General features: G+C 36.3%; 1 protein-coding gene across 3 annotated transcripts in view; it reads right to left on the bottom strand.

The window, feature by feature from the left end:
* Positions 1–15,386, bottom strand: part of LOC105219676 (voltage-dependent L-type calcium channel subunit beta-2) — a 105,804-nt gene that overhangs the window by 77,669 nt on the left and 12,749 nt on the right. For all 3 annotated transcript variants that reach the window (XM_011195971.3, XM_011195970.3, XM_054227834.1), the window contains exon 2: positions 14,422–14,529. In XM_011195971.3, coding sequence (XP_011194273.2) covers positions 14,422–14,487 — 66 coding nt within the window. In that variant the 5' untranslated portion in view covers positions 14,488–14,529. The remainder of the gene's footprint in view (positions 1–14,421; positions 14,530–15,386) is intronic.

The following is a 15,386-nucleotide window of genomic DNA, read 5'->3' as shown; positions in this document are numbered from 1 at the left end:
GAATTCTGAACATCCCGATTTTGGATCGACGTGGGTTATTTTTTAAGCCTCTATGCCGTAAGTAGTTCAACGCGAAAAAACCAAGAACTTCCGGGGTTGAACAAGGTTATTTTTTTAAGCGCCAATGCAGAAAATAGTTATAAGCGAAAAACCAAGAAATTGTCTCGCATACACAGATCGTCAAAAGTCTGCCTAGTAGGTCACAGTACAGTGGGGAACGGGCCACGGGAAATTCGTTGGAAAACGCCAAGATTCCGCTGACCCAGGGAACCAATATTATCTAGCGCAACCATTTGTTATTGGTTCGACTATTGCAGTATTATTATAAGACATAACAAAAACTTTGAATTAAAATTTAATTAATTTAATTAATTTACTATTGCTTCCTCTTAGTTATGTAAAATAAATATACAGAAACAAAGTAGTGAAGTTTAACTTTATAATAAAGTGAGAAGGCGAATCCCGCTTAATCGCTTGTGCGTGGGGTTTAGGACCCACCGCATAAAAAAACATCCCCATTTAAAATGAAACAACAGCCTCAGATGAGAGACCCCAATTTTGATGATCACCACTGCAAACGTATTAAGGACATGCTCCTGGAATGTCCGAGCCTTTAATTGGGAAGGTGCCTCCGATAGCCAAACGATTTTCTACTCGACGTGCACTTCTGCTCACTTTTAGCCTAGACAGACGGCAGAGTTAACCCCAATTAACTGCGCTTTTAATCAGTTCGAAATTTGTAGGTGACAGACGGCTGCAAAGCGAGTTTCAGTTTGGTAAAATAAAATTGAATAGAAGGCAAACATTGTGGTTGTTAGCCGCACAATTAGTACTAAATAACTAATTATTAAAGAAATATGCATAAATACGTTGTTATTAGAACTTCTACTTTAGAAAAATTTAGATATTTCATTGCATGCGTATGTTTTTGTATACATTTAATTCAAAAACAGCTGTCAGTATTGCCTATTTTCATTCACAACAGGTTAAAAGTGGCCATGTTTAACAATGTTGCCAACGAAAATGTCACTAACTCTCTAAAATTTTGAGGATTAAATGGGAGTTAGCAAACCGAGTTAACTGAGATAACTCCCAAATTAATTCCGATTAAGGCAGTTAATGCGGATTAACGCCGCCGTCTGACAGGGGTATTAGTGCACTCATCAGTAACTCGGCATAAGGGAGCTCCTTACTTACAGCTGCAACCGAAACTATTCGCTTCCGGAAAATAAAAAAAACAGCTGGTATGATAAGGATTGTCGTTTCGCAGTGGAGAGAAAACAGACTGCCTACCTCGCAATGTTGCGATCGACCACAACACGAGCGGGATTTGATAGATACCGGGAGCTGAAGAAAATTCTTCCAAAAGATCCGGCGACTAACAGAAGGTTTCAAGACCGGGGCACACTCCTGTAGAGCCCCCAGAAGTGATCTAGTGGTTGATGGCCAGTGTATACTGAGTTTGTGGAGGGAAAACTTCTCCAGCCTGCTGAATGGCAGTGAAAGTGCAACACCAGGAGATGTTGAACCCGATTCCCAATCGACGACGATGGAACAGAAGATGTTCATTTCCATGAAGAAATTTTAATAGCAATTACCCGCTTGAAGAACAACAAAGTGGTGGGGGCGATGGATTATTCGTACAGAGAATTTACAATGTTGTTGTTGTTATAGACTTTTCTGATATTATATGTATGTACATATTACTGTTAGAAGTAACAAACAACAACTATTCTGGGAATGGTAAAAAAATAATACATTTCAAAGTTTCGTCAATAATCGCTATTCTTACTTCTTCATATAGCTTCATTTATTTGTTTACGTATTGAAATTGTTGCAACCTTTTCACTGGCTTTCGAATCAATAATTTCTATTTTTTAGTTTAAATCTAATTTAAAATTTATTAAATTCTATTAACAGAATTGGACTTGTGACGTATTGACGTATGGAATTTTGATTTTATTGCCACAAAGTATACAATTAAAATAAAAAATCCGTGTAAAAAAGTAAAACCGTGTACAAATGGTAACTGGGAAGTGTTCAAAAACACCGTGTAAAAAAAACCGTGTAAAAAGGAGATCAACTGTATATATTATAATTAAAAAACGAGAGGAAGAAGAGAGATTATCAGCCCTATTCTGTGCATTTCACAATTTTATGTCTAAAAAAGTTTCTTGCCGTGGACATCATAACTCATTATTGGTTCATCCAAATCAACAAACCAAAAATTTTTATTGTTAATGAACGAAGGAAAAAAGAAAAAAGTAAAAATTGAAGGAGACATGGGTATCTGTTTATTAACTCCTCCTCTTGTTGGAGTACTATTTTTTTCTTCGTTTTGAATTTTAAGATCTTTCATATCTTTTTATGCAATTTTATTAATGCCAACAATTTCCGACGAGAGATGGCGGTGGAATGGATTTATTTATTTATTTTTTTTTTGAGAAAAAAGTATCCCTCCCAAAAAATCGAAATTTAAAGGATTTATCCCTTTTCTAAAGTCTTTGGCATATGCAGTATATTTTTCCATTTCAGAAATTAAAATTTCAAACTGTTTCCGATTTGGAATTTTCATCTTCACTTCAAATATTCCTTCAAACAACCGCCTCGTTTCTATGTCGCTCACAATTATAGCAACAAAAAAAAAAACGACTGTTTCTATGTCGTTTCTATAGTCGTTTCAAATTGGGGAATCTCAATTTATTTTCGATAAATGTCGTTAACGCCAACAGGAATGCCAAATAGGCGTTCTTAAGTCGTTTTAAAACGATAACGACAACGGGAATAGGGGCGAATACCAATTTAGGAACGAAACGACGATAAGAACGACGACGACTTAGAAACGACTATTAAAACGACAACGACAACGGGAATAGGGCCGAATATTTTAATATTGTATATAAGACAAAAAACGTTCATATTTTGATTACCGATTACGTAATCGCTTAATTCACCAAATGGTCTAAATAAGCGTGATTCCTGTAATTGAACAAACTGTTTATTTAAACGGGATTCTTTTAATTGAACAAATTGTTCAATTAAGCGAGTATCTGTTAATGGATTCCCCGGTTAATTGAACGCAAATTTTGATGTGCAATTAAGCGAAAAGTACTGTAGATGATAAGGTTATACCGCCTTTACTCGGTCGCCAGAGCGTCGTTAACCTCGCTAACCAAACAGGGAGTGTCGCTCCCCCCACAACGAGATATTTTATTTGTAAAGACCACTATCAAGAGCATTTTACTTCTTAACAATTTATAGAAAAGAGCTTTTTATTTTAGACACAGAATACGAAATGCTTGATAAATTTCAAATTTGTATACCCAAATCCAATATATATAATAATCATAAAATTATGAAATTTATGACAATTACTTACCTTCGATTGCCATTATGCTCAAAAGTAAGGAGGAATACATGAGTTAATCGATTGTTAGGTTCTTCAAATTTTTCATATTTACTTAACAATAAATTCAGATAAAACACATACCGTGTCTCTTAGCCAAAATTATGCAGCAATGAAATCAAAAATCGCTTTGTAAAATATAATATAATGTTTATGTTTCGAAATTAAAAACTTTTACTAATTTGTAGATTGGGTACATACATATATGTTAATTCTTGTAAATAAAAAAAAAAAACACAAAAATTATTTATTTTTTACAAGCGGTAAGTAAAAACATATTCGTATACCGAAATACAAGCTCGCAGCCAAAATGATGCACAAATGTTTTTCGTTTACACCTTGGCGCGGATTTTCGAATGCAAAGTAAATAATGTTATAAATGTGCTTTTACAATTACTTACCTTCGATTGCCATTATGCTCAAAAGTAAGGATGAATACATGAGTTAATCGATTGTTAGGTTCTTCAAATTTTTCATATTTACTTAACAATAAATTCAGATAAAACACATACCGTGTCTCTTAGCCAAAATGATGCAGTAATGAAATCAAAAATCGCTTTGTACAATATAATATAATGTTTATATTTCGAAATTAAAAACGTTTACTAATTTGTAGATTGGGTACATACATATATGTTAATTCTTGTAAATAAAAAAAAAACACAAAAATTATTTATTTTTTACAAGCGGTAAATAAAAACATATTCGTATACCAAAATGATGCACAAATGTTTTTCGTTTACACCTTGGCGCAGATTTTCGAATGCAAAGTAAATAATGTTATAAATGTGAGCTATCCTGGAATAATATTTAATAGTTTTAAAATTTTAGTATTGTCATTTGTAAAGTATATTTCAAAATGGGCCGCCAAAAAAGTGTTGAAGTGAAGGAGTTAGTCCTAAGTATTATAAGGACGAAAAAAAAACGGGAAGTCACGTAAATTGCGAAACTGAATCAAGAAACTATTCGGCATATCATTTAACGTTATGTTCTTGAAAATCGTGTCTCAAATAAAACCGAGTGGGGTTGCACTCCGAGAGTGCAGGCTGAAGTGAAAACTTGAACTTATGGCGCGTTGGGTACTTTTTTGGGTGAGCATTTTTAGGTGCGCTCGCCACATGAGAATTTGTACATAAAAAATCAAGTTTATCAAAGCAATGTGGGCATTTTTTGAATGGACATGAAGTATAATAATATAGAAACTATATTCGAATGAAGTGGTTTTATTTAAATGATTAAATATTAGTAAATAGTAAATACAAAATTTATCAATTCTCATCCATAATTTCAAAAACTCATACATCATCATTATCAGCAAGGTTTTAACACAATACCATAGCAGCAACACAAGTCAAATGAAATATTTAAATAAATAAATTTTCCATTAAATATTAAATTATAAAATAAATATAAAAAACTCTCAATCTTGTCTGTCGCGAGGGCACGAACGAATTTCCATGCAAAGACTGCGTATAGTAAACATATATTATAAGAATACACGCGGTGTATATCAGAGAACTGAAATTATTCCATTCTTTGAGTCATTGGTTGAGTAACATAGTATTAGTACATATAAGTCAAAACTCATCAAACACTAATATCCACTAAAATACATTTACGCACAGCACACAAAGCGAGAGTATGAATAATGAGTAAGTTTCCCTTGATACGTTTCGTTGAAGTGCTCAATTGAGACAATAATTCAGTCAAGCTAAACCAAAATGAGCCATACCACCAAAAAACACCAAGAGTATAGCTGAATGAATAAAGTGATACGAATATGATCAAAGTAAAACTGACGAAGTCTGTGCCGCTAGTCAAATGTGGCCTGTGGGAATTGACTAACGATGTGTTTTGTTCGTTGATATTGTGTATTACATTTAATATTTTAAGTTATTTAATTAAAAGTTAATAATTTTAGACTCTAATATATTTCTTTTAATATTAATATATTGAAAATGAATAAAGACGCACGAAAATGCATATTCAATGAATTAATGAAAAATTTAATGTGATAAAATTCTCACTGGGTATCTTAACTTTCGTGCTCAGCTACGAAGTCACAATTCCACTGGTTTCGATCAGTGTACCGAACTCATTCAAGTTTATTTTCATCGTGACCAATGAATAAGTGAGTAAAATCTAATTGTTACTATACACTCGCTTGAATCGTAAATTGACGGCACATATAAGTGTAGAATGTACTATGAGTTTTTTTTGGTTTCGTGGAAATGAGTCTTAGTCATTTTTGATATTAGCATTAGTACTCATTTGCACTAATTTGTTTGGCTCATGAGTTAGTCCACTAATTTCATTAGTACTCAATCTGGTGCATATCTATATAAAATCTCGTCTGTCGCGAAAACGGTTGAAAATGCTCACCCACAAAAGTGCCTAACGCGCCATAAGAAGTTTTCACTTCAAAAAGTCGGCTCATAACAAAATATTTAATGAAAGTGTTTATCGTTGGTTTGTACGGAAAACACGAGAGCATCTCCATTTAAGTGCTCCAGCTTTAAGCAACTAATAGTATGTTTACAATAATCTCGTTCTAAGCCTCTTCAATAATCTAACCGATTACATAAAGCCAAATGAGATTATCAATTGTCAAAGGTATTGTATTTGTTGTTGCATTATCTTTCTCTTGCTGTCGGCCATTTTTGTTTACATTTTCATTTGACATTTCTTCTCTTCTTCGCAAAATTATCGATATCGATTTCAATGGCCGCACAGCCCAAAATAAACCATACCTTAATGCTAAAACTCGAAGTGCAACGTTGAAGGTTACAAACGTTATATAAGCCTGCAAGCTTCTGAAATACCGAACTTTTTCCAGATGAGAGTAATTTATGTTTAATATGGCAAAACCAATTGCTGAGCTCTACGTAGTACCGTAAAACATGGTGGAGGGTATGTAATGGTGTGGGGATGTATGTCGTCTTCTGATGTCGGGAATTCGGAATTCATTGATTGTAATATGTACAAAAGTGTTTATCTGGACATTTTGAAACGAAATTTGCTACAAAATGCCGCAAAATTAACGAACGTATAAAAGCAGTTATAGATTATAAGGGACATCCCGCAAAGTACTAAACGACCTAAAAATTTAGTTGTGTCCTTGAAAAATTGCAATATATATTTTTTTTTGTGACTGCATCATTTTCGCTGTGAGGTGCAATAATATACTGTAGTTTGTTTTTGTTGTAGATAAATAAAATAACCTTAAAATCTGATTTTTTAAGCATATATTTAATGTGTTTATCTGTTGCTGTAAAGTGGATTTTCATTTTTTGGAAAATTTATATAGTTTTCAAGTAATACTTGTTTTATTATTTTTTGTACGGTTGCATCACTTTGGCTGTGAGCCACTGTATATTATGTATTTATTATAAACAATTTCAGTATTATTATCCAATTATTTAAAACAAATTTCTTTGCTGAAATTTGGCTAAATAAAAACTAATTGCGTGCAATCAATTCAAATATTTCCATTGTGAATATGCAGTGTTAGCTTGCTTTTCTTTTCACCACACTATTTGGTGAACATTTTTGAGACTGTATCAGCCAGAATACCAAAGTGATACATCCTAACTAAGGGGGTCGCTAATTTTTCTTCTCCTTCTTGACTGGCGCAGACATCGCTTACGTGGTTATAGCCGAGTCCACAACAGCGCGCCACGAATCTCTCCTTTTGTCAGTTTGGCGCTAATTGGTTATACCAAGCGAAGCCAGGTCCCTCTCCACCTGGTCCTTCCATCGGAGCGGAGGTCTTCCTCTTCCTCGGCTTCCACCAGCGGGTACTGCATCGAACACTTTCAGAGCTGGAGCACTTTCATCCATTCGAACAACATGACCTAGCCAGCGTAGCCGCTGTCTTTTTATTCGCTGGACTATGTCTATGTCGTCGTATAAATCGTACAGCTAATCGTTCCATCGTCTGCGGTATTCGCCGTTGCCAATGTTTAAGGGACCATAAATCTTCAGCAAAACCTTTCTCTCGAAAACTCCTCGTGTCGGCTAAATGGATGTTGACATCGTCCACGCTTCTGCACCATAAACCAGGTCTAAAGCCACACTGATTAGGTCCAATCAATTTGCTGACGGTGGGCTTAGGTCTTTCATACAGTACGATCGATAGAACCTTATAAGCGATGTTAAGGAAACTTATCCCACGGTAATTGCCGCAGACCTCTGTTGGTCCTACAGGAGTGTGCTCCGGTCTTGAAACCTTCAGTTAGTCGCCTAATCTTTTCGTAAAATTAAAAAAAAAAACCCCTGTTGGCCAGCTTGTCAAGCTCTTCAAACTCACGTACTTCGGCCTCTTTGTTTTTTGTCTGCAAATGCATATTAAATCAAAATTCGATTATATTTGATACTTTATTAAATTATACTATGGGTCATAGAGTATAGAAGTCATATGTAGAAGATCACGTAAGTGAGGAAAGTTTCTGACTGTCATTCACTTGGGAGTGGCCAGGAACGATTCTTTTACATGTGGCTCAAGCGGCTCACGACTTCCGGTCTTAGATCAAGTATCCTCTGGCTAGCCAACAGACATCCGTTTGGAGGCGAGCTAAAGTGAGAAGGCGAAATCCGCTTATGCGGTTGTGCGTAGGGTTTGGGACCCACCACATAAAAACACCCCCCAATGAAAAGAAAGAAACAGCCTCGGATGAGAGACCCCAATTTTGATGACGACCACTGCAAACGTTTAAAGGACTACGAATTAAGGGCATGCACCTGGAATGTCCGGATCATTATGTGGGAAGGTGCCTCTGCCCAGCTGGTTGATGTCCTCGTAAGAGTGAAGGCTGACATCACCGCAGTCCAAGAAATGCGATGGACGGGACAAGGACGGAAGAAGGTGGGTCCTTGTGGCATCTACTACAGCGGCCATATAAAGGAGCGCAAATTCGGTGTGGGATTCATAGTGGGAGAGAGACTCCGTCGTCGAGTCCTGGCTTTCACTCCGGTGAATGAACGTCTAACCACAATCCGCATCAAAGCGAGGTTCTTCAACATATCGCTGATTTGCGCCCAAGCCCCGACGGAAGAGAGCGCCTAGAACGTACCTATGAGCGCTGCCCCGCCACGATGTCAAAATCGTGCTTGACGTTTTCAACGCTAGGGTGGGTAACGAAGGTGTCTTTGGCACAACAGTCGGAAAATTCAGCCTCCATGACGCAACATCACCAAACGGTCTGAGGCTGATCGACTTCGCCGGGGCCTGAAATATGGTCGTCTGTAGTACTAGATTCCAGCATAAGAAAATCCATCAAGCTACTTGGCTGTCCCCGGATCGAATCACTCGCAACCAGATCGATCATGTTGTGATAGATGGACGACTCGGACCACTATCTTGTAGCAGCTAAGATACGCACCTGCCTCTGTGTAGAAAAGCGCACACGTCAACAAACACAAGGAAGGTTCGACATCGAGAAGCTGCAATCACAACCGACAGCCGAACGATTTTCTACTCGACTTGCACTCCTGCTCTCTGAGAGCACTCATCAGCATCTCGGTATAAGGGAACTGTGGGATGGCATATCAAACTCCTTACGTACAGCTTCAACCGAAACCATTGGCTCTCGGAAAAGTCAAAAAAACAGCTGGTATGATGAGGATTGTCGTCTCGCAGTGGAGAGAAAACAGACTGCCTAACTCGCAATGTTGCGATCGACCGCAACACGAGCGGGATGGGAACGATACCGAGAGCTGAAGAGGGAAGCGAGACGCATTTGCAGACAAAAAAAGAAAGAGGCCAAAATGCGTGAGTATGAAGAGCTTGACAAGCTGGCCGACAGGGGTAATGCTCGAAAATTTTACGAAAAGATCCGGCGACTAACTGAAGGTTTCAAGACCGGAGCACACTCCTGTAGGACCCCCAGAGGTGATCTAGTTATTGATCACAATGACCCCACAATTTGCGCCAATTACCGTGGGATAAGCCTACTCAACATCGCGTATAAGGTTCTCTCGAGCGTACTGTGTGAAAGACTAAAGCCCACCGTCAACAAACTGATTGGACCTTATCAGTGTGGCTTTAGACCTGGAAAATCAACAACAGACCAGATATTCACCATGCACCAAATTTTGGAGAAGACCCGTGAAAAAAGGATCGACACACACCATCTCTTTGTCGACTTTAAAGCTGCTTTCGACAGCACGAAAAGGAGCTGCCTTTATGCCGTGATGTCTGAATTTGGTATCCCCGCAAAACTGTGTAAGATGACGTTTAGCAACACCAAAAGCTCCGTCAGGATCGGGAAGGACCTCTCCGAGCCGTTCGACACCAGACAAGGTGACTCACTCTCGTGTGATTTCTTTAACCTGATGCTGGAGAAAATAATACGAGCTGCAGAGCTAAATAGAGAAGGTACAATCTTTTATAAAAGTGTACAGCTACTGGCGTACGCCGATGATATCGATATCATTGGAAACAACACCCGCGCCGTTAGTTCTGCTTTTTCCAGACTGGATAACGAAGCGAAGCGTATGAGTCTGGTGGTGAGCGAGGACAAGACGAAATATCTCCTGTCGTCAAACAAACAGTCAGCGCATTCGCGTCTTGGCTCCCACGTTACTGTTGACAGTCATAACTTTGAAGTTGTAGATAATTTCGTCTACCTCGGAACCAGCAGTAACAGCAATAACAATGTCAGCCTGGAAATCCAACGCAGAATCACTCTTGCCAACAGGTGCTACTATGGACTAAGGAGGCAATTGAAAAGTAAAGTTCTCTCTCGACGAACAAAAACCAAACTCTACAAGTCTCTCATCATTCCCGTCCTACTTTACGGTGCAGAAGCGTGGACGATGTCAACATCCGATGAGACGGCACCAGGAAACATTGGCTCCATTAAACATTGGCAGCGGCGAATACCGCAGTCGATGAAATGATGAGCTGTAGGTGTTATTCGACGACATTTAAAGAATAATAAATATTGTTTAAAAACAACTAAAGAACACGCTTTTAAACCATTTCAAACTAAAAGTTAAAAATCATTCTTAATATATTATGCTGACAAAAATTGTTAATGAAAAATTATTGTATTTTTGGTTAAAATTCGTGAGATGCTCAATAAGAAAAAAATGTAATACAAAGCACCCACGCTTTTAAACAAAAAAAAAATGTGTTTCATTAGTTATTTTTGTCAGCATAGTATATTAAGAATTAATTTTAATTATTTAGATTGATATGGTTTAAAAGCGTGTTTTTAGTTTTTTTTTAAACTATACTTATTTTTAACTTTTTAGTTGATGTAATGCGGGCAACAGTGCTGCCAAGAGGGGAAATTTTAAAATCGTTAATTAGGCAGGATTCTGTTCTTACCAGAGAACTGCATGAGTGCCTAATTTTCTCACTGAGAGTAAACTTGCTTCAAAAGCGATGGCGGTGTCCACCAGAGAGCAGCTTCGGGTATGTTCGAGTGTGTTCAATCACACTAGCTTAAATTCGGTACGAGTGGAACCCGAAGCGAAAATAACGCAAACGAACAATCACGACGGTCCTATCTTCGAGTGCAAGCAGTAAACTCGGATTTTATGTATATTATATTTTCGGGTGTGTCGTGCACGTGTTGATTGTGATCGACACACTCGAGTGGCACTCGAAGACCAAAAAATAATAGATAAACATACGTACACACATATGTATGTATGTTGGCGTCGGGATGACGCGTTCTGTCTTAGCTTTTTTGGTGGAATAATTTGAATATTAGATTAGTACATATTATAAAAGATCGTTTGATTGTGGTGGTGCCCATCCTGCTTATTAGGAACTGCAAACTTTTTTGTTGTTTTATGTATGCTGACGCAATTGTGTCATTCGTTGTGGAGCATTCCCTGCAAGAACAATGTCAACCAACCTTTGGACTGTTCATACGATAATTAGAATTAATTTTTTTTTGCATGTTGCATGAATTGAAATATTTACATCCCTTTTTAATATAGTCAAAGTTTGCTTTTGGATAAAAGTGATTATTATTTCTTGTCCATTCATATACACACTAACTATTGTTTTGTTGATCAGCTGATCAGCTGTTTCTTATAGGGTCCTTAGCACATGGATGGCAGCATCTTCGGCTGCTCGATCTCACATACAAAACACACAAAACGAGCGTGCAAATAACAACAAAATATTAAATGATTTCAATACTCAGAGAGTTGTTAAAATCTCAGAATGTCATTTACTCAAACCGCTTTTTTTGTGTTGTCGCTCAGCTTAAGTAATAACATGAATAAGCAGATGAAAGTTAAGTGTTTTTTTAACCGCTTTGAGCTAAGTGGAAAAATTCTGTGAGCGTTAAAACCATCGTGACATATTTGGCTTAGTGTTTTTGATACACAAGTATGAGAAATATGTGAGTAAGCACGCGGTCACTATCGATGGTTGAAACTTATAGGTAGGCGTTACATACTTTTAGGGATCTTCCTTACAGTGACGCTCAAATATTTTAAGTTTCAGTACCACTAAAAAAAGTTACAACCATTTCAACATACAGATGGAAAAGCGTATGAAAATGAGTTTTCTATTGCAGTTGCTTTTCGGAAGTGGTTAATATAGGGCTTGTTTTGATGATAAGTATCTGAATTTTAACCTCAAAATACTAAAAGTTCTCCTTTTATAAGCATATGTTGCATAATTTTAAGCGCAAGCGTTGCTGACACTTTGGATTGCCTTATTGCAGTGTCAGTACCACTAGAAAAAGTTACAAACATACATACGTACAAGTGAAGCTAATAAATGCGTATTAAAAAGACAGCGAAAGCGAATGGACGAAAGCGCTCCAGTTTTGAAATTGTTCGATGCAGTACCCGCTGGTGGAAACTGAGGAAGAGGAAGGCCTCCACCCCGTTGGAAGGACCAGGTGGAGAAGTACCTGGATTTACTTGGTAATACCAATTGGCGCCAAACTGGCGCCATGTGTAACCAACGCTAACCGGAATTAATTCGAGCATTTGTAATTGCTGGTATGATAGATGTGCAAAATTCAGTTGCTGACCCTGTTATGGAGACGTTATCCCGCGTCAAAATTTTTCATCATCGGAAAAACCCTCCAGTGCAACAGCTCAGACTCTACAAGTATCGATTGCTCGATTAACACATTCAATACACGAATTACAACGTAAATTTGGTAACCTACACACACGAGAACGCATACGCTCATGCACCAGTCGCAAGTTTTCTCCACGACATTCATTCCAGTGATCGAAGGTCTACCTTACGCAACCCGAACGAATGTTGAAGACGCCGCGACCCGATTCCCGTATCTACATCGCCAGCTTACGCCGGGTAAAATGCCAACACCCAACATAATTGACTAGAAGTTTCAGTCAGCGATGTAGATGCTAATCATCCCAACTCTGAAATAAATCAACTTTTATTCAAAGACCGTTCATCAAACGTTAAATACCTCGTAGACACAGGTGCTGATTATAGTTTTATTTCAAACAAAACAATTTTAATTCTAACCAACAAATGTCACGTTATTCGCAGCCAACGCTACCCCAGTAAAGACTTTTAGTACGCCAACACGTGGATCTTGGTCTTAGTCGCAAATTCATTTGAAACTTTAAGGTTGCGGATAATTTATGTGTCACTACGGCTAGATCATCGATCAAAATCGCAACAAATTAATCGACAATTAAGCAAAGCTCGAATCATCGTGCACCTTCACACTGAGTTGAGTATACAGATTAAAACTTTTGACGTACTGTGCACATTCGCAATGCTACTCGAGGAATTTAAACACCTCACAGAAATGGGTCTTGATCGAAAACCAATAAAACTAAAAAATAAATTAAAGGTCAACCCGTTACAGCGCGTGCTCGAAAGCTCAACCACATAAACTTATACCCAAACGCTCTAAATTCGAATACCATGTGGTGATTACTGTGGGCTCAATAAAATCACCGTTGATGCGGTCTAGAAGAAATATTGGCCGGGCGGACGAAAACAAATTTACTGGTCACCCGGATCACTTTAGTATATATGTATAACTCTAAAATGAACTCTTTTAATTTAAGGTGTGCACATAATGGTTGTATGTGAACACAACATGTTGCGAGAGTATAATAACATTTTAGATGTATAATGCATAAATGAATAAATTAGTTTTCCGAAATAACGAACACATTAATTGTCAGGCCTGTTTTATGTTTTTCAATAAAAATAAGTTAATTATCCTTAAATTGCAGTTTAATAAATTGTTTTATTAATTATTTGTTAAAAAATGAAAAATCATAACAAAACAATTGAAATCCAATAAATTCTTCACTTATACTTCCATTTGGTACTGATCAATAATTTTAAGCTTTTATATAAAATTCAATTTGCACATTTCTTTTAATTTTTTTTTGAAGTCTTATTTTTAATTCTGGTTCGATGTTATTTGATTTTTTTCTCTTTCTTCATATGTCTTCTTCATGTTGTTCGTTAAACCGAGTACTTACAAATCTCCGATGTTCATTATTTAAGGTACTCAATGTAACAAATTTGCTTGTTCGTTATAAGCGGTTTTCGTTAAATTGAATATTCGTTATTTCGGAAAACTACTGTATTTTAAATGTTATTTTTTAAGGGGTTATACGCAGATGCAATTGTGGGGACGCGCCACATTTGGCAACTCAAATTCAATTGCATTAATTACCCATTTTCAGACATCTCCTGGATAGAAATACATCAGCGGCGAGAACAGAAAGTTCGCGGTAAAACCAAATTATTCTTAAATCAAACTTGTAAGATACAGACGTATAACAATTAGTTTTAAGTTTCATTTAAAAAAATATATATGTACAGTCAACTTAGGTCGCCTATACAACGCTCCAAAAAATGCTTTTTTTTTGATTTTTTTTTTTAATATTTCTATTTATCAATTACATGTGATGGCAATTCAAATATAATATATTTTTAAAATACACAAGCATGATAGGCACATGAACATGGTGTGCAACGTCCTGTAGATTTATTCACAATTTCAGATAATATACAATACTTAAATAAAACTTCTCACCTTTCTGGATTTAGCATGGACTAGTTTTGAAGATGTCTGCGTTCCAACTAAGCGCAATTTTCTCATTATTCCTTTTTGTTAATAAATATCCAATGCTGCCAATAATAACTGTTTAAAAAGTAAAAAGTATTATAAATTTTAATGAATAGCAATATTTGACAAAAAATTTTCAGAAAATCGAAATATATTAGTAAAAGTGCTTAAAATAACTGTAACCGCTGTCAAGTGTACTTAATATTGTAAATTTGTTTAGAGCAGCGTAAGTCCACAAAAGTGGTTATTGCAGTCGGTATTAATTTAGGAAAAAGTGAACACAACTATTCAGGGCTTTGTTAATACAGCATAAATATTTCTTTTTTCATTTAATTAATTAAACGAATTTATAATTCTGATTTCTCCTCAAGGTAAATTGATAAACCTTGGTTATAGCAATGTCGATTTCCTATCTTTTCCACTACGAGTATGATATATTCGTTTTTCTACATGTGACATAGTACATCACGAACACAATAACCAAAAGAAGTAAGCAATGCGTCAGTTATATATTGTTAGGTTATGTCGAAGATGGGGCTTATTTTTTGTATGTCGAATTAGTTAGGATTAAGTGTTAATGTATCTTAGCTATATTGGCCTGTTTTGTGTTGAAATTGTTCCTTTTAATGCTTCTTTAAGTGGAAGTTGATTTTTTATTTTTGTTTTTACTTTTGTTGTTATTTTTTAACATTTCCTGTCACAAAATTCATATGCATATATACATATGTATGTTATAATAATACTGTAAAAGAAACATCATAAAAATAAATCTCAGGAACCTTTGCTAACAAAATTTCATGTCAAAGTAGATTTTTTTCTACCTATTTGCATTTTGCAAAAACATTTACTAGATAAACTATGTACAATAAAAATAAATACACTATATATGCAAGCAATTCTATTTTATTATCAGCACAAAATCAAAAACCTAA

This window comes from Zeugodacus cucurbitae, chromosome 3, assembly GCF_028554725.1.
Source record: "Zeugodacus cucurbitae isolate PBARC_wt_2022May chromosome 3, idZeuCucr1.2, whole genome shotgun sequence".
Taxonomy (NCBI): domain Eukaryota; kingdom Metazoa; phylum Arthropoda; class Insecta; order Diptera; family Tephritidae; genus Zeugodacus; species Zeugodacus cucurbitae.
This window is presented reverse-complemented; position numbering and strand designations above follow the sequence as displayed.